General features: G+C 40.8%; 1 protein-coding gene across 2 annotated transcripts; it reads left to right on the top strand.

The window, feature by feature from the left end:
- The first annotated feature begins 8,661 nt into the window (after positions 1-8,661).
- Positions 8,662-14,123, top strand: ZSCAN9 (zinc finger and SCAN domain containing 9). 2 transcript variants are annotated; one of them, XM_068557050.1, is made up of 4 exons: positions 8,662-9,078; positions 9,261-9,408; positions 12,100-12,198; positions 13,382-14,123. In XM_068557050.1, the coding sequence occupies exons 1-4, from the start codon at positions 8,662-8,664 to the stop codon at positions 13,996-13,998; spliced, it is 1,281 nt and encodes a 426-aa protein (XP_068413151.1). In that variant the 3' UTR covers positions 13,999-14,123. The 2 variants fall into 2 exon arrangements, with proteins under 2 accessions (XP_068413151.1, XP_068413152.1); XM_068557051.1 differs by lacking the exon at positions 12,100-12,198.
- Positions 14,124-19,464: the final 5,341 nt, after the last annotated feature.

The following is a 19,464-nucleotide window of genomic DNA, read 5'->3' as shown; positions in this document are numbered from 1 at the left end:
CTCTCACTCCTTGAAGCTGAACGAATGTATCATTACGTCGGAAAGGAGTGTTATTCAAAAAAAGGGGAGAAATGAGCTCCTTCAAGTCACTTACCCGAGAGGCAAATGCAAAACTAGACCCAAAGGTCGCATCGAGATATGAACTCCGACCATCAGATTCAAAGCCCATAATGCTAACCGTTACAGAGCAGGACAGTTACCGGGCGGTGTTTACGGTGATGTTTAAGTGAAATGAACTAGCGGCCTCGGCTGCGGCGGACCTGGCGGCTCCTGAGCTCCCACTGCCCCGGAGGAATCCCCCGGCCTCCGCCTTCCGCTCTCTCAGTCCACTTTTTTGCTCCAAGTCCAATTCTTTGGTTTCTTCATTCTCTTGCACCTCCAGTTCCCGCGAGTCTTCAAATACCCTGGCTGGAAGAGCGCGCCGGTCGAAATGGTGTGTTATGAGCCAATGCGGTGCCCGCTCCCGCTCCAGTTTCAATCCTGAGGTTCGCGGTTCTCTCTGGCGTGAGTTCCTGAAACGCTCTCGGTCGCCGGGCACAGCCTGTGGTGGCCGGAATGTTCGTAACCGCAAATGCAGGTAAAACTAAAAGGTACTACCCTAATCAACGCTATGCAGAATAGTTTTAAGAACCTGGTTGCAATGTATATGTATTTCTAGAAAATATAATATACCGAAACAACTTTAGAAGAAATAGAAAATCCGAGCAGACCAGTTACAGTTGAAGACATAAAGTTGTCAACAAACTACCCCCGAAAAAATATCAGACATAAGTTTCACAGGTGAATTTTAATAAACTAGTTACAGAACAGATAATTCTAATGCATTTAAAACTGTTCCAGAATATAGATAAAGAAGAGACTTTTCGGTCTTGGAAGGCGGGGGTGGGGGGGGATGTGGGGGGCTGGAGAACAGTCCAAATAATGATCTTGAAACCAAAACTGATTACCAATAAGAAAACCACGTATTCTTATTCTTATTTATGCTGAATCCTAAATAAGATAGGAGCAGAATCCAGCAGCACGTTAGAGTAAATCATTTACTATGGCAAAATGGAGATGAGCATGAACATTGTTTAAAATTTTCAGAGCTTTAAACACAATTCACCATATTAGCATATCTAAGGAGAAACAGCATATATGCATTTAATAGATGTGGGGATGGCATTTTATTATGTTAACATCCATTTTGATATATTAAAAATTTTAAATAAAAAGAATTGATAGTTCCTTACTTAACGTGATAAACATATCTCACTTACATCAACATCATCCTGCTTTTCAGAGGAAACATTTTATGCCTTCTCTTTGAAGCTAGCAACATGTTAGAAAAATGTCCGTTCTCACTACTATTATTTTATATTGTTCTGGAGGAACTAGACAATGCATTTAACAAGAGAAATAAATGAATTTGAAAGAAAGAGTTAAAGTTATATGAAGGTATCCAAGGATTTGTTTATAAAATTAAATATATTTATAAAAATAAATGAGAAATCAATTGCCTTCACACACACACACACACACACAACATGAAAGACCCCCACTTACAATAGCAACAAAAGAGATAAAACGTTGAGAAATAAACTTTCTTCTGTTTTGTTTATTCATTTGTTTTTTTTAAGATTCCACATATAAGTGATAATATTATAAATTTAAATATAATATAATATTCCATTGTGTATATATACCACATCTTCCTTATCCATTCATCTGTTGATTGACACTTAGATTGCTTTCACATCGTGGCTATTATAAATAATGCTGCTATGAACATTGGTGTGCATGTATATTTTTGAATTAGTGTTTTCATTTTCTTTGGACACATACCCAGGAATGGAATTCCTAGATCATATGGTAGTTCTATTTTTATTTTTTTGAGGAACCTCCATACTGTTTTTCATAGTGGCTGCACCAATGTACATTCCCACCAACAGTGCATGAGGGTTCCCCTTTCTCCACGTCCTCTCCAACATTTGTTATTTACAGACTTTTTGATGATTGTCATTCTGACAGGTGTGAGGTGATATTTCATTGTGGTTTTGATTTGCATTTCTCTGATGATTAGAGATGTTGAGCATATTTTCATGTGCCTGTTGGCTATCTGTATGTCTTCTTTGGAAAAATGTCTATTCTGGTCTTCTGCTCATTTTTAAATCAGGTTGTTTGTTTGTTTTTTGATATTGAGTTGTATGAGCTGTTTATACATTTTGGGTATTAACCCATTATCAGTCATATCATTTGCAAATGCTTTCTCTCATTCAGTATGTTGTCTTTTTGTTTTGTTGAGAAATAAATTTAAGAGCAAATTACAAGATCAATAGTAAGAAAACTTTAAATATTGTTGACTGAATCAAGATATGGAGAAGAAGGCATATCAATTTTCTCTACATGTTAGTCTAGGTGTTTAGTGTAATACCAATAAAAATTAACATAGAATTTTGTTTTCAGACTGGATAAACAGCTTCTAAAGTTTATGTGAAAAGTAAACAAGCATTAGTAGTCAGGAAAATTCAGAAAAGAATAGCAAAAAAGACACAGACCTTTTGGGTTTTAAAACATATTACAAGCTATAATGAATAAAACATTGTAGTATAAACAGGGTAGAAAATCCAAGAGTAGGCACAAATATTTAAGAATTTGATAAAAATGGCATTTCAAGTCAGTGGAGAAAAGATAGATTATTCAGTAAATGGTACTGGGACATCTGGGTAGACATCTAAAAAAAGTTAAGTGTAATCCACACCTCACATTTTACAACTGAATAGTTTCTAGGTGGTTCAAAAATTTAAAAAGGAAAAAAATAAAACCATAAAATTCCTAGAAGAAACCACATGAGAATTTTCCTTTATAGTCTTGGCACAAGGGAGGCCTTTCATGAAATCACAGGAAACATAAAGGATTAGTAAATTTACTTAAAAATTTAAAATTTCTGTGTAACTAAAATGACCATAAACTAGAGTGGAAAAATTCCAAATTACCACAACGGGCTAATTTCCCTAATATAAAATGATCATGCAAATCAGTATAAAGACCATCACAAAAGGAAAAAGGGAAAGGGTATGAACAAAAACTTCACAGAAAGAAAATGTACATGAATACTAATTTATTCAATTTTGTTCATATTTAAAGAAATGATAATTAATACTACAATAATATACCATTTTTTCTTATTTTGGCAAAGATCAAAAAGTTTGATGAAGATTGGGGGTGGTATCACTTTCAGATATTATTAGAGAGCTGCAAATTTTCATAACTATTAATACTTTTGAGGGCAATTTAGTAGTCTATATTCATAACTGCATATATTCTTTGACTCAGAAATTCTACATCTCGGAATTTGCCCTAGAGATATATTCATACATGGGTAAGATGATGTATGTATGAAACTATTTAATTTAGTATGGTTTATAAATAGAAAATAATTGGAAATAACCTAGTTGCTCATCCATAGAGGACTGCCTAAAAAAAATCTATATCATGAAATATTATACAACTGTCAAAAATAAAGAGGTAAATCTATGTCTATGGCTATGGGAAAAACTCCAAGATATATTATGAAATTAAACAAGCAAAATAGGGAGCTGTATGCATAATATTCTACTATTTGTGTAAAATAATGGAGATAAATTATAAATAAATATTTGCTTCTATATGTATAAAATATCTCTGAAAACCTACAGAAGAAATCAAAGGTTTTGGCTGTTTCTAGGGGATGAAATTAGGTGATGGGGGGTAGGAGTAGGATGGAAATTTTTATTAAATAGTTCTTAAATTTGAAAATGTTTAAATAGATGGGGGGGGGGGAGGGAAAGAGGGAGACTAGTACATATCCAGGATCCCTTATCCACAGTTCCAAACTCTATAAAATTCTGAAAACTCTTTCTCCCCCCCATGAATTTGGCACTAAAACTCATCTGAGGCAAATCTCGAAGTGAATTGAACTGGGATTTTTTTTTTTTATAGTCTTAAAAAATCTGAATTCTGAAACACAGTTACTCCCAAAGGTTTATGTGTAACGAACACCATATACTCACCTACATTTATAAGTATTCATTTTGCCATATTTGCCCTCTCTCTCACATACTCTCTGCTGAAGTATTTGATAGCAAATTATAGACATCATGACATACCACCCTTGAACACTTCAGTTCCCATCTCTAAAAAATAAGGACATTTTCCGGGACTTCCCTGGTGGTCCAATGGTTAGGACTCTGTGCTCTCAATGCAGGGGGCACAGGTTGAATCCCTGGTTGGGGAAATAAGACCCCGCATGACACACAGTGCAGCCAAAAACAATATCTTAAAAAATAAGGACATTTTCCTACAGAACTGCAATACCATTGTCAAGCTCAACAGAAGAGAAAAGTCAAAGGGAGATGTTTCAGTGTATTCCCTTTTGTACTTTTTGTATTTTGAATCTGTGGCTCTATAACTTATTCAATAGATAATACAATTTTAAATTAGAAACAAATTGGATGAGACCTTTAATACATAAAATTGACCAGAAAGCTATGGGATCTGTCAAGGCATCATTAAAGGACAGGAAAGGATTCACAAGTACCCAATTAATATTAGAGATTGAGGGAAAAATCATTTCATTTTAATGCCCAACTAATTTGGGGCTGGTGTGCGTAGAGCTTTCATAAAGTCAGTACTGACAGAAGCAGGGTAGGCACAGAAAGCCAACCCAAATCCAACACAAGTGTCTATTGCTTTGAAGTAAGATTTTGATCTCTCTGTCATAGAGAGTCCAATGTAGTCAACTTGCCATTAGGTGACTGGCTGTTCCCACTGTGATGTTATACCATATCTAGGGTTTCGGATTGGTTGTATCTCAGCAGTGGTGGTGTCTTGATTAGCTTTAGTGAAAGAAAGCCTTTTTTTTTTTTTTTTTTTGAGGCTATGCACATCCTTTATCATGGTAGTCATGGTCACCATGTTCAAAAGTTCCTTGATCAAACACTGAGCTGAAAAAACAGTTGCTGACATCCATAGGGCAGATCAGCTTGCCCACTTGCTTACTGAAACCTCTTACATGGTGGGTTAGTGAAGATTTGTATGGGACACAAATATTTTTACACTTGAAGCTAACCACATACCAGCTAGTTACCTCAATCTCTGTGTTACCAATCCTCCAGAACATTTTCTCCTCCTTCTCTTTTTGAGCTTACGACATAACACACATTAGAGTCAGTATCCCAATATACCTGTTTCCAGATTCAGGTGACCCTCAATCTTTTTAGTAAGCCATGTAGTCAGCATTTCTTCTTGTCTCTGAGCTAATGGCATTTTAAGTATTTTGAGTAGAAAGTCCCAATTCTAAGTTAAAAATAATCCCTTCTGTACCAAGACACTCATCAAGGCACTGCTATAGGGGAATCTTCCTCCAAACAGACAAGTGGGAGCCAGTCTTTCTCTGGACCACAAGGAAGTCCAATGTGCTGTCCACTTGACCCTAGAGTCTAACCGGCCTGAGTCCTATAGTTGACCTACTTAACAAGCACACATAAACCAGTTAAAGAGCCTAATTAACAGTTAGTGAGATATTTGAGAGCATGAAAACTGTGTTTACTTGTCACAGATAGGCATCAAAAATGGAAGAGAATAACACATTTAAAGCCCAAGTGAAGTTGAGCATTTACTCCCATTTTATAGTTTTTAGGAAAGTTGTACTGAGGGCTTTGCAAGTGAGGTATGCTGGAGAAAGTGATCAGGATTGGGGGCAAGTTTTCTTCATGCTGGTGCTCTTAATACACAGTTATTGGATATTTGGAAGAAGCTGAAGTAAAGGATGAAGCTTGAGTTTATTTAATGACCTCAGATGGCTAGGTTGCGTAAAACAACTAAAGAAATTTACACAGCTACAGTTTTGGAGTTAAAATGCATCATGGAACCTCCATTAACATGCAAGATGCTTTTTTATTACTGTGATAAAATAAATAAACAACGAGGTTCCATTAAGACAAAGCAAAACATAGTTTAATCTATGAAATACCACCATTCTGTTTGGCATAATAAAATTAATGAATGACAAACAGTACTTATAATTATGCTCTTTGGTACTAATAAAGGTAATTTAATAGGTTTTGGACTGATTTTATATTACTACTAAGAATCCAGACAACTTTGTAGCAAACAAACAAACAAATAAAACCCAAACCAAAACAAACAAACAAAAAAACAAAAAACAAATAAAAGGAAGGAGGGAAGAAAGGTAGGAAGGAAAGAAGACATCTATCAATATGTAGGGGCCTGGTCAAATAAATTGCCAGGCATGTACTTGATGTACTATGATTATGCAGCCACTAAATGAGTTAGACCTGCCTGACTGATAAAGATGTCTGGGATACATGACGTGAAAACGTTAAAATAAGTGATGGGGGAAAAGCTAAATGTAAAATAGCTCAATGCCTGTCTATCCATCTATCTATCTAACGTGTGTGAGAGAGAGAGACAGAGACAGAGATGAGAATTATACATGCAAATTCCAAGCTAACGGTGACAGCGGTTATCTCAGGGAAGTGAGGCTTAGGAGGGACAGGATGGGATTTCACCTTTTATTTTATTAATTTTGGCATTGTCTGAGCCTTTTAAAAAGTCATAGGTAATGTATTAATTTTTTAAATGTGTTAAAAATAAGCATTTTCAGTAATTAACGGTTTGTGCTTCATCTGTGTTTTCAGTTTAAAACCTATCTGGGGCCCACACACGTAACGAATTTTAATTACGTGATTCACCGTTGAAATCGAACCGGACGCCCAGGAAATTGGCGGCTGGTTCCAGGTGAGGCACGCGCAGGAGGTAGGAAACGAGACACTGAATCCTAGACCGGCCGGAAGTGCCCGTGCGCGGTGGGCCCCGCGGTGGGCTGGCGTCTTCCCCGCAGGGCCATTGTTCCCGGCGCGCTCCTCCCAATGTCGGGGCGGGAGCCCCCAACCTCCTCACCTTTTCCAGGTCCGGTGAGTCGGCCCGGGAACCGGGGTGGGGTGGGTGTGGCTGAGAAAGGGGTGTGGAAAGTGAGCCTCGGCCCCGGGGAGGGCGGAGTGGGGGGAGGGGGCGGTGGTCGTGCCCCGCGATCCTGGAGCCGATCCGTCACCCGGGCTGGGGGGACGTTACGCGGGAGAGGTCTCGGGGAGGGTCACCGCGGTGAATAACGGCAGCAGGATTAGGACTCAGGGCAGGAAACGCCTGGAGTCTGGGGAAATATCCTCGGGGACAAGGAAGTTAAGGACAAATTTTGTAAAGACTTTTTGCAGCCTTCCTCGTGGAGAGCCAGTGTCTATACACTCTCACTCTTTGGTTCTAAAAGCAGATGAAGGGGCGTTGAATGGACTGCTTGTCAAGTGCAGAATGTGACATTTTCCGATTCCCTTTCCCTTAGTTCATTGATTCTCAAACCTTGGAGTGCATACAAATCCCTGGGGAGCCTAGAAATTAAAGGTACATAATCAGGCCTCCCTGCTCTTCCCCTCCCACCCCTAAGCCCCGGATTCCGATTCCCTAGCTGTCTGCCACAGGGCCTGTCAAGCTGGAATTCAGCTTCTGGTCTGCACTCCTGACAGTTTGGAGACGCTCAGTCCTCCAGGGTCTCAGGCGCTGCCTGGATATGAGCACACTTTTCTCTTGGGCTTCTGTGGATTCTTAGGACTGTCCGCAAAAAGAATTTGACCTTAAGAAACTTACTTAACTTCCCCTGGCCCCCATTTCTTATCTAGTGAAATAGTGATTGTAATCAAACCTCAGAGGGTAATTGTGAGGATTAAATATGGCCTTGTATCTGAAAGCATGTTGTAGACTGTTGTGCAGTGTTGGCTGTTACTCTCTGGAAGCAGCAGAGCAGTGTGGAAAGCTCACAGGACTTGCAGTCGACCTAAGCTTTCTTTTCTGTAAAGTTAGTAAAAATGAAACCAGCCTTAATGGTTGTTTTGAAGATTAATTTTAAAAACTCAAGTAAAGATTTCAATAACAGTTCATTTAGTCAAAGATGAGAACAGCAGGGACTTCCCTGGTGGTCCAGTGGGTAAGACTCCACGCTCCCAATGCAAGGGGCCCGGGTTCTATCCCTGATCAGGCAACTAGATCCCGCCCCCCCCCCCCAACTAAATCATCCCCCGTGCCGCAAATAAGACCCGGCGCAGCCAAATAAATAAATAAAAAAAAATTATTTTTAAAGGCAAGAGCAATATTTCCATTTATTCTTTCTCTAATTTGATTTTTATACAGTGAGTCTGAACTTTTTAACCATTCTGAGTGATCTGTATGGCCCTTAATTCCTCCGTGAACTCCGTATGGTATTATTGCTATTTCTTTTTCACATTAAAAAACTGAGATTGAAACAAGATAAGAAATTGGCACAAGATTGAACAATTAGTAAAAGTTAGAACTGGAATAAAACCTAGGTCTGGGTAACTTGAAAATCTATGCTTTTTGTACATTATGACCTTATATTTTCCACTATTCTCATCTTTGGTCACCAAGTCACTTTACTTTCAGTGAAGAGCTTTAGGTGTATGACAGTTGCTTATATTATCCGTTTTTTTATCATTAACTATTGCCATTTTTCTACCTAAACAATGATTTTTACTGCTTAGGGGGGAACTTCCAAAGGTGTTTCTAAAACATAGCTCCAGCTAGAGGGTGCCTTTTAAGCTGTTCAAGGTCAAAATGAATACAGACTCCAAGGAGGTTATATCCCTGGATGTTCAAGCTCGTGATGTTTGGGAAGAACTGACAGTGAAAGCAGAGGCAGAAAGTCACCTCCAAATGCAGGAATCCGGACTGAAACGCAATAATCCACTGGCAAGGGAGATCTTCCGAAGGCGCTTTCGACAGCTCTGCTACCAAGAGACCCCTGGACCAAGGGAGGCTCTCACCCGACTCCGGGATCTTTGCTACCAGTGGTTGAGGCCGCATGTGAGCACGAAGGAGCAGATTCTGGACCTGCTGGTGCTGGAGCAGTTCCTGTGTATCCTGCCCAAGGAGGTGCAGGGCTGGGTGCAGGAGCAATGTCCAGAGAGTGGGGAAGAGGCAGTGATTTTGCTGGAGGATCTGGAGAGAGAGCTCGATGAACCACAGCACGAGGTAGGAAGGGAGATTCGCCAGGGAAAGAGTATATGTAGGTCACCAAGGACCCTTGTGTCCTCTGCTTTGTATCCTCTTGACTTTGCTGATTAAATAAGACCCAGCTTTCTGCTTCTCTCTGGGAAATGTTTCTTTAGACAATTAATTTCTTCAGAAGTCAAATCTTGTCTCTTTATTTCTAGATGGTAGCCTACAGACACCGACGAGAAGTCCTCTCTAAAGGGACAGTGTCTCTAGGAGAGCAGATGTCACTGGGCCTTCAGTCCCAGCCTAAGGAGCCCCAGCTCACATGTGACCCTGCTCAGGAGCCCCACCGTATCGGAAAGACAGGTGAGGGACAGGATTTATCTGGTGTTGAACATATCCCACCTGGTCAAGTACAAACCAACAAAAAACCAGAGCTGGGAAACCAGGGGGTCAGAAGATGCTTTACCGGCAATGTTCAGTGCTTCCGAGTGCCTAGTGTGCTTGTCTTTGTCCCGATCCCCTGCATGCAGTCTTCCCCTGGGTACCATCCTGGAAGGTCTCTTGTCTCCTGGCACATGGTACATTAGGAAGACTTTTAGGAAGACATTAGGAATCACTGTGGAGCACAGCTTTAGAGAATGGGCTTCAAGGTTTGACAGACAGGTTCATATCATGGCTTTGCCTCTTGGAAGCTGCTTGTACCTGGGCAGGTTACTTAACCGATTGATCAAGGTTTCTTCATCTGCAAAATGGGGTTAATAATAGTATTGTCTTAGTCTGCTCAGGCTGCTGTAACAGAATATCACAGACTGGGTGGCTTAAACAACAGAAGTTTTTTTTTCTCATAGTTCTGGAGGCTAGAAATTGAAGATCAGAGTGCCATCAGAGTTGGTTTCTGGTGAGACCTGTCTTCCTGGATTGTAGAGAGGGACCTTCTTGCTGTGTCCTCACATGGGCATTCCTCTCTTCGTGTGCCTGTGGAGAGAGGGAGAGAGAGAGTCAGAGAGTGCTCTGGTAGTTCTTCCTCTTCTTCTAAGGACATCAGTCCTGTTGGATTATGGCCCCACCTTTAATTACCTTAATTATATCCCTAAAGACCTTATCTCCAAAAACAAGGCTTCAGGGCTTCCCTGGTGGTGCAGTGGTTAAGAATCCGCCTGCCAATGCAGGAGACACGGGTTCGAGCCCTGGTCTGGGAAGATCCCACATGCCGCGGAGCAACTAAGCCCGTGTGCCATAACTACTGAGCCTGCACTCTAGAGCCCGCAAGCCACAACTACTGAGCCCACGCACCTAGAGCCCGTGCTCCACAACAAGAGAAGCCACCGCAATGAGAAGCCCGTGCACCGCAACGAAGAGTAGGCCCCGCTCGCCGCAACTAGAGAAACCCGAATGCAGCATCGAACACCCAATGCAGCCAAAATTAAATAAATAAATAAACAAAAAAGGGCTTCAACATATGAATTTGGGGTGGGGATGACACAGTTCAGTCTATAACAAAGATGTACCTCAGAAGGTTGTTGTGAGCATTGAATACAAACAATATGTGAAAAACACTTAGCACGCATTATTCTTAATATATAGTAACTGTTCTTATCAGAAATTACCAGTGCCACCCTTGTCAATTTGGGTTTACATTTGCAGTCAGAAGATATGAGATATGCTTACTAGGTGGCAGACTGGATGAGAAAATCCAATGGAATAGACTTTGCCATTTCCTTGTATGCAATCTCCTTAGTGGTGTCAGTACTGGGCACCAGTGGGTATAGTAGTGGGCACTTGGGGCTGAGTCAGCTGCCTTCCCATTCTAGCTCTCCCTGCAGCAGTTGGCTCCAAATTCTGTCTAATTTCCCACACATAACATCACAGCCTCTTTCTGACTTTTTGTTACCCTTCTGGTAACCCATCTACAGCAGACGTTTCCTGTTTTCATTTTCACATTACCTCCATATGTATCAAAGTCACAGCTTTTCTTGCCGCTCTGCCTCCTGCTTCTATTTATTTCATTTGTCCTACCAATCATACAGTTATCATTGGTTTTGGAACACATCTCTTGATTTAAATTAAAATTATATTGATGAGTAAATTCTGTGCACACTGCAGACCTTCCTCTGACTCCCATGACTTCATCTTATTAAAATTCTTTCTGTTTTCATTTTCCTCCTTTATGAGCATCTTTCCAGTCAGTTCCTTTGCTACTTTCTTCCTCCTCTCCCCATGAACTTGGATTTTTCATTTTCCATCTATTTTCTCCCTTCTTCTACTTTCTAAACTGCACCTAGAACCCTGCTGAGAACACTTCTTCCAGGGTACATCTGAGTACGTCTATTCCCCCATCCATCCATCTAGTCATTCATTCATTCATTCAACAAATATTTATTAAGCATCTACAGTGGCTACAGGAGAGTATCCAGAGGGCACCTACAGATCAGAGAATTCTCCCTATAGGACTATCAATGCAGGTGTGTGTTACACATTTAGGACAAGCTTATTTTGTAAAGCAACATAGTAAGTGTTTGGGATTAAAAGGACCAAATCCAAGTTCCAGCTGTTTTGTTTTTTAGCCAAGCAACATTTAATGTTACTTTATATCACCGAGTTTGAATTTCGTTTAGAATTCATAGTGATAGTAAAAAAAATCCAAATAATGCATAAGTTTACATAGTAAAAAGTAAAAGTTCTCTAAGTCCAACTCCCCAGGAGTAACCACTCTTGTCAAATTGCTGTATATTTTCCAGACTTTTTTCTAAATATAGAGTCTGTCTAGCTATATGTCTGTCTTCCTTTTTATTTTTTTCCTATTTCTTTTTTTTTTTTTTCCCTAGTTCTTTAAAGAAGTGGGATAATAGCATCGGGGGGTTTGTGGTGAATTAGTTTGATAATGTATGTGAAAGTGCTTTGTAAGTCATGGAAGGCTGTATAAATGATAATTATTAAAAGGTGAGAAATGTCTTCGTTTTTATATTCTACTCAGTTCCTTTGTGCATTTCAGATGTAAATGTGAAGTTTGGGCAGCAGTACTGATCTCACTTGTGGCCCATTTCTTCTCTGCAGGCACATTTCTGTTTTGCAAACCTGTTGTCATCTCCCAGCTAAAAGGAGGAGAAGAACCATGGTCTCACCCCAGAGGAGTCCTAAGAGGTACCTGTTCAGGTGTGTGAGGGACAGTGCACTTAGATGGAGAAGAAGCCAGATGTTGGCTAAAGGAGGGGGTTGGGGGCAATTTTCCTTGGGCTTTTCTGGGTTGCAAGGTGGGAATCACACCTGGGGAACCCTAAGAATTCCACAGCAGCTGCTCTCTAGCATTTAGACAGTTTGGGTCTGTTTGTCTCCATTCTCACCTTCAACTCCTCCAAGCAGAGAGGGTCTAATTGGGTTGGTTGGACACTGTCCAACATGAACCAGTCCTACAGGCAGCCTTTGCCTCAGCGCTGGTCCCTGGGCCAGTCAATTGAGGCCATAGTAGTAGCACTGATTTCAGTCCTTTCTCTTTTATTCATTCAGCAAATATTTATTGAGCAGCCACTATGTGCCAAGCTTGCTTCTCAGGGAATAAACCAGAAAGATCCTGTTTCCGTGGAGATGAGACTGTAGCAAGGGGGAGACAATAAGCATATAAATAAGGAGATGATATGTTAGGAGGTGGTGTTATGGAATGAAGCACAAATAGAACTGCCTAAGGGGGATTATGACTGCTATGGATGGGGCACACAGATTGTAGTTTTAAATAGAAGAATTAAGGTGAGAATTGAGCAAAAACTTGAAGGAAGTGAGAGAGTGAGGCTTGCTGTTATCTGAGGTCCGAGCTTTCCAGAAAGAGAGAGGCGCTAGAGCAAAGGCTTTGTGCTGGGGATGAACCCGGGATGGTTATGGATTAGAAACATAAAATACTGCCTGAAGCACCTAGAACAGGAGAAGGTCAGCGCTTGTTCCATAAATGACTGAATGAATGAATGTATACCTGAGGTCAGTTTCCTTGGAAAGGGTCACTTGGAGGCTCCCTACCTCACAGAGGGGAGGGAATTCTCAGGGAAGACTCCAAAGAAGCCACTCTGATCCTGACCCTTCTCTTCCCATGAAGAAGTATAAAAAAAATTCTCTCCAGGCCCCGTCCATGTTGGGGTGGACCGAGCTGCATTTCGCCAAAGAGGGCAAACCTCCCTCATTACCTAGAGGAAGGTGTTAACACACTGGCCCTTCTGCTTCTAACCTCCTCCTACTCTATGACATAGAGTGACATCAGGATAGAAGCACCTTGCATTTCTGTGCACATAGTGACCCTCCTGTCACTAGGCTCAGGGAACAAGTGACATTTACCTGGTCTTTTTTGTTTCAGATGGAATGACCAAGACTGAGGACAGAGAGTTGATGCTAAGGAAGGACTGTCCTGAGAGAGTGGAACCACATGGGAAAATGTCTTACGGACAGACCTGGGAGATATCACAGCAGGATCCGCGACACAGAGAAGTTGATGACCGCAAGGGTGGGGTAGAGAGGCACTGGGGAAACCCCTTAGGAGCCGGACCACACAGATGTGAAGAATGTGGGAAGAGCTTTGCTCAGAGCTCAGGTCTCGTTCGACATCAAAGAGTTCACACTGGAGAAAGACCCTACGAATGTAATGAGTGTGGGAAAACCTTCAGTCGGAGTTCGGGTCTTTTTAATCACCGAGGAATCCACAATATACAGAAACGGTACCACTGCAAGGAGTGTGGGAAGGCCTTCAGTCAGAGTGCCGGTCTCATCCAGCATCAGAGAATCCACAAGGGAGAAAAGCCCTATCAGTGCAGCCAGTGCAGCAAGAGCTATGGTCGGCGTTCATTTCTCATCGAGCATCAGAGAAGCCACACAGGGGAACGACCTCACCATTGCAACAAATGTGGGAAAAGCTTTAATCGCCACTGCAACCTTATCCGCCATCAGAAGATCCATGTGGTGGCTGAGCTGGTCTAATCCAACCTGTGTGCAAGTTTTCCAGATCACTGGCCAAGTCGTGCAGGGTAGGTTGAGACTAGAAAACACCTTTCTTCCTGTCTCCACTAAATGTATTTTGGTCTGGGGACATTCAAAGAGGCAGGTTTGGGTTTTTGAAGCTGCTACTTTCCCTTTGGTTCCTTTGCGCCTTCCTGTTTCTTACTACCCCCATCTCTCTTATTTATTCTCTTTGAGATGGCTGCTAAACTTTTCTAATAATGTAATAAATGGCACTGCTATAGCCAACATGCCAGGAAGATCTGTATCTGTGTTTAATCCCTAAAGATCACGTAGAGCTCTGCTGATGTTTTACAGTAAATGGGTCTTTGGTGTTCCCCGTGACTAGTACCTGCATAGTAAACACCTTTTGTGCCTACTGCTTCCCTCTGACACCTGCGTGATGCTCCCCTGGGGTAGTGACCAGCATTGGCTGGGTGCGTCGCTGTTTTTCAGAGTGCTTCCATTTACTTAACCACAGTTGGTCCTCACAACAACTACACAGGGAAATGAGTATTATCATTATCCTGTTTTACAGATGAGGAATTGAAGATTCACAAAACCCAAGCCTCAGCACCAAGGCTTAAACCCTGGACTTTTATTTTTAGTAACTGTAAATTATGGAATAATTTTAGACTTATAACAAAGTTGCAAAGATAGAGTGCTCGTATACCATTCACCCAGCTTCCTCTAATGTTAACATCTCACATCGGGTCTTCTTAGTTAAACCCTTGGCTTTTGACTCCAAATTCCAATCTGTTTACAGTGTCATGCTTCATACTGGTATTCTCAGATTTCCTCATTTAAGCTTAGTCACCTGAAATTCCCTTAGTGCTTTCCCATCACATCTTCAGTGTTACAAAAAGTCATCAGTATTCTGAGTACAAGACATCAGAACATTGGATCATCATCCATAAGATGCTTTAAAAACTACCATATTAAATCTCCTGAGTTTTTCCCTTCTGTTGCTTTGCTTAGGTCTGGAGTTGTCTGCTGATGTTCTGATCTGATCTCATGTCCATTGTTTTTTTCACATTTAGGATCCTGGTGAATGCTCCCACTCAGTGTTCTACATACCTTCCCGTATAACTCTGTATTTTCTTTGGAACTGCTATCCTTTATCAGTCCTGACCTTTCCATCTGAAACAATAATCCAGTGAAAAGAAGGGACCTGTTGTAAGGGAGAAAATCTTCCAAATGAAATGCAAGAGTAGGAAGTTTGTGTATATCTGAAAAGTATATGAAGAGGGAATAATATGAGAAGGGCATGAGAAAGATAAAATCTGTGGTGCCAGGGGCCAAAAGAAGAAACAGTGGCCAGAAAGACAGAGAACATGTACGTGGGATGAAGAAAGGAAGGAAAAGTTCAGACAGTGGACATCAGTTGGTAAAAGGACTGAAGATGGGCATAGGAACTTATCCAGAATGGTACAGAATGGTTATGGATGTGTCAAGATTTGACTGTGCAGGGAAAATATGCAACAAACTGTCAACATGGTAACTAGGGTGGATGGGGGATTATACGGCCCTTTCACATTCTGTTACATATCTTTGAACTGTGAATGCGATGATCCTACAGAGGTGGTATGGACCCCCCTTCCCAGTTACTAGGGATGATGCCATGCACACACACAAGAATGTATGAAAAATTTATTACTCTCATCATGGAACTCTCTGGGGATAGCAGGGAAGCACCCAAGCTGGTCCAGAACTGGCTTGAGTAGCATAAGGAGAGTGAGAGCTAGTGGCCCTGGTTTTTATTGTGGTTAGGGGATGGGTCCAGGAAATAGTTCTCATTGCACAAATAGATAAGGACTTGCATAGCTTGAACTTCCTTCAGGTGCCAAGTGAGGAGGCACTGGGATTTCTTATAAATTTGCCCAAATGTGGGGCAGAAGGGAAGGGGAAGATGGAGGTTGAAAGCTGTCAGTGATCAAACATCAAAAATGGAGTCAAGATTTTTTTTAAATTACAGTTTAAAGAGAATCAATTCAGGAGATGCTTTTATTTACCATGTGATTCTGGTCTCTCTGTCCTTATAAACTAAGGAGTAATTACAAATTTAGCATTCAATCAATTTTTTTTAAAATGTGTGTAACCAGAAAAAACATGTGTTAAAAAACCAAAAATCCATACTTGTCCATTTGACTACCTGAAACTCTCACTTCTGCAGAGTGGCTCACCTCCCACTGAAGTCAGCTGAGGCTTTCTAGAAAAGGTGAGCCCCCAGAGGCAGCCTTTCCCCTCACCAGCCTCTTAAAGGGGATGTGGCTTATGGGACCAGAGGTGAAGTTTCAGGGATTCCTGATCTGTTTGGAGACATAACAATTCCTTTCCCACTTCCTTCCCGAGAGGATCAGCTGGGACCTATGAGTAATTAAGAACATTTAGATTCAAACGGGCATTACTATGGTAGTGGTTAATTTTAATACACTGAGGACCTATAGTGTCCATCATATTTTCAGAAGGGTTGGAGAAATAAATGAAGTTAAGAACCACTTCTGGAAGGGTGGTGGAATGACAAGAAATAGGTGTGGTGGAGCCTATTCAGAAAGAGCCCTGATTCACCCACTTTCGTTTTGTGTCATACACACACACACACACACACACACAGTCCCACATCAACCTTTTCATCTGCTCTCCTGGTTCACCAAGTTCTCTCTCCAGATCCTCCAGCACAGTCACCACCTCCTCTTCACATTCTGGATGACATCCTCACACTCGGACCAGTTGCTGGTCATCCTACCCTTGAATATTTAACAAGATGATACCCAATGCATCAGAGGCCAATGCTTTGGGGGCACTTTTAAGGTATAGAACTAATGGTTGAACAGAAAGGTATTACTATCAGGTGAGCTAGATGAAGGCTGTAACCAGGAGATTCTCTGAAGCTCATATAGCAAGAAGTTAACTCAGAACTCAACTCACAATTTGGGAAATTCTAGATGTCTTCTACATTCTGTTCACCCTTAGGAAACTTTCTTTGACTCATAGAGAAAATGCAGGTATCTAGGGCACTGTTTCCAGGTTTCCCCAATCCCCTTGGGAGCAAGGTAGAGAAATGGAGAGAGAAGGAATATACTAGACTTCTCTTTGAGATCACATCAAAGGCTGGCTTTCATCACAGCTCATGCTGTAGCCTTTCACAGTGACAGTACCTAACCAACTGCTTGGTGTCATTTGCCACTTTCCAACTTCCTCCACTTCTATTATTTACTTTCCTGAATCTGTTTCCTTAGGTATGACTGAAATTCCAGTCTTATTCATGGGACTGTGGACTACCCAAGCCAGGAGAGTCACCACTGTTACCTGTACAACAGCTGATGAATAATGTAGGTGAGGGGTACTGTTCATGAGAAATAATATAGGTGGGTAGAAATCTTACTGGATAACTGAAGCTCTGGGTAACAAATCTTCTAGTGCTAATTTTGCTACTAATTAGATGGGGAACTTGAGCAGTCCCTAAATTTCTCTGTGTTTCAGCAGAGAAGTGAATCTTTTAGTTTCTAGGGGGTCTTTAAAAGTGACCATAGGGAGGAGTTAAACCAAAATATTTTTAAAGAGTCTACAAATTAGCCATAATACCTTTAATTTTGTCTGGCAGCAAGGTGACTGTTCCTCAAGAGGTAAAAGCAGTGCAAGAGTTAAAATGTGTCTAGAGTGAGTGCTGGCCTCCTATACCAATATATGTATATATCTTGAGGGAATTAGAATTATTAAAAAAATCATTATGCATGTAAAGCTTTATCACTATAATACTGAAAGGGAATATATGTCTAAGGAAAATTCATAAGTAATGCTCCAAATCATGAGATAGATGTGTATGCATAACCAGAGTCTTTGACCCAAGAACAAATACGTGCAAAAGGACATCGACAAAGACTGTTGGACATATTTCCTCAGATTTTAGGGGTCTGGGATTTCATTTTACTCTAGTAACAAGCTAATTAACTTAGCCTGTGATTGTTTCATGGAATCTGGCATAAAATACGAGTTCCTGGGTCAGAAACAAAGGATTTTATATGATTCCAAGGAGGCCCAATGCCTTTCACATTTTGCCTTCAGAGTTTCATTGTGTTTCTCCAATGCATCGATGCCCGCCCACCTCCCCACCCCCCAAATAGCCATACTATTTCAAAGTCCTTGTAATTGTTATTCTTCTCCAATTCTCAAAAACCTTAGGCATGACAGTCCTCCTTGGGCCTTTTGTGCTCCTACATGTCTTGTTGCATGGGTCCAGGATATAAGGCCCTGATCTTTTTTTTACTTTTTTTCTTTTTTTCCCAGCCCATTTCTTATAGATAGCAAGCCTAACACTTGTTATTCATAGATAGCAAACAGCATGAGATCATCGTATTTGCATCAGTTGCCCTTGCCCCCAAGTCCCAAGGAGGTGACATGATGGGCTCAGGTGGATGCTATACACACAACATGCCTATGTTGCATCCAGGGAAGCCTGAATTTAGGAAATCCTCAGCTTTTATAACAAGCAGTAAGTAAGCCTGGTAATTGACCACTGGGATATGTTATCTCATCTTTCAAGATTACCAGCTACGTAAACAATCTTGAGGAATAGACTGGTAAAATGACCAGGGTCTTGTCCTAATTCTGTTTTGTTCTTTTATTCCTTTTTTTAAAACATTGTGCTCGTGATGTCCTATTAAAATTTATGTATTTATTCTTCTCATAGTTTATTTTTTTGTCAATCCCCACTGGAATATAAACTCCATGAGGGCAGAAATCTTTGTCCTTTTATTGTTACTGTTGTATCCTGAATATCTAAAACAGTGTCTGGCTCAGAAAAGTGACTCATTAACATTGAGTCATTAACATTAATTAACATTATTGTTCATATACAAGACTCCTACAGGTTAAATAATTTAAAGCTGTTAAATCCATGTGTATATCATTTTCAACTTTACTATACAGTATATACTAACATTGCTTTTTTTTTTGGCTGTGCATTGTGGGATCTTAGTTCCCTGATCAGGGATCAAACCCATGCCCCCCGGCATAGGGAGCACAGAGTCTTAACCACTGGACCACCAGGGAAGTCCCTGACATTGCTTTTTAAGATGAGCATACCAGCTTACACACCCATCAGCTGTGTACAGGGTTCAAAATTTTTCACATTCTTACTAGCAAATATTATTGAAGCTCTGCAAAATTTTGCTGAGATATGGGTATGAAATGGCTTAAAATTTGTTTTCTCTTAGTAAATAATGAGGTTAAGGTTCTTTGCTTATGTTTGTTGGTCATTCCAGATTCCACATCTATGAATTGCCTGTGTATAGTTCTTGTCAATTATTCTGTTTGATTGTTGGCTTTTTTCTTGTTTATTTGTTAATGCTCTCTGTATGGTCTGGATATTGATCCTTGTTGATCATATGGCTTGCAAATATCTTCTGTCAGTCTTCTGTTTGTAGTTTCTACTTGTTTCCGGTATCT

Source organism: Eschrichtius robustus, chromosome 12, assembly GCF_028021215.1.
Source record: "Eschrichtius robustus isolate mEscRob2 chromosome 12, mEscRob2.pri, whole genome shotgun sequence".
In the NCBI taxonomy this organism is placed as follows: domain Eukaryota; kingdom Metazoa; phylum Chordata; class Mammalia; order Artiodactyla; family Eschrichtiidae; genus Eschrichtius; species Eschrichtius robustus.
This window is presented reverse-complemented; position numbering and strand designations above follow the sequence as displayed.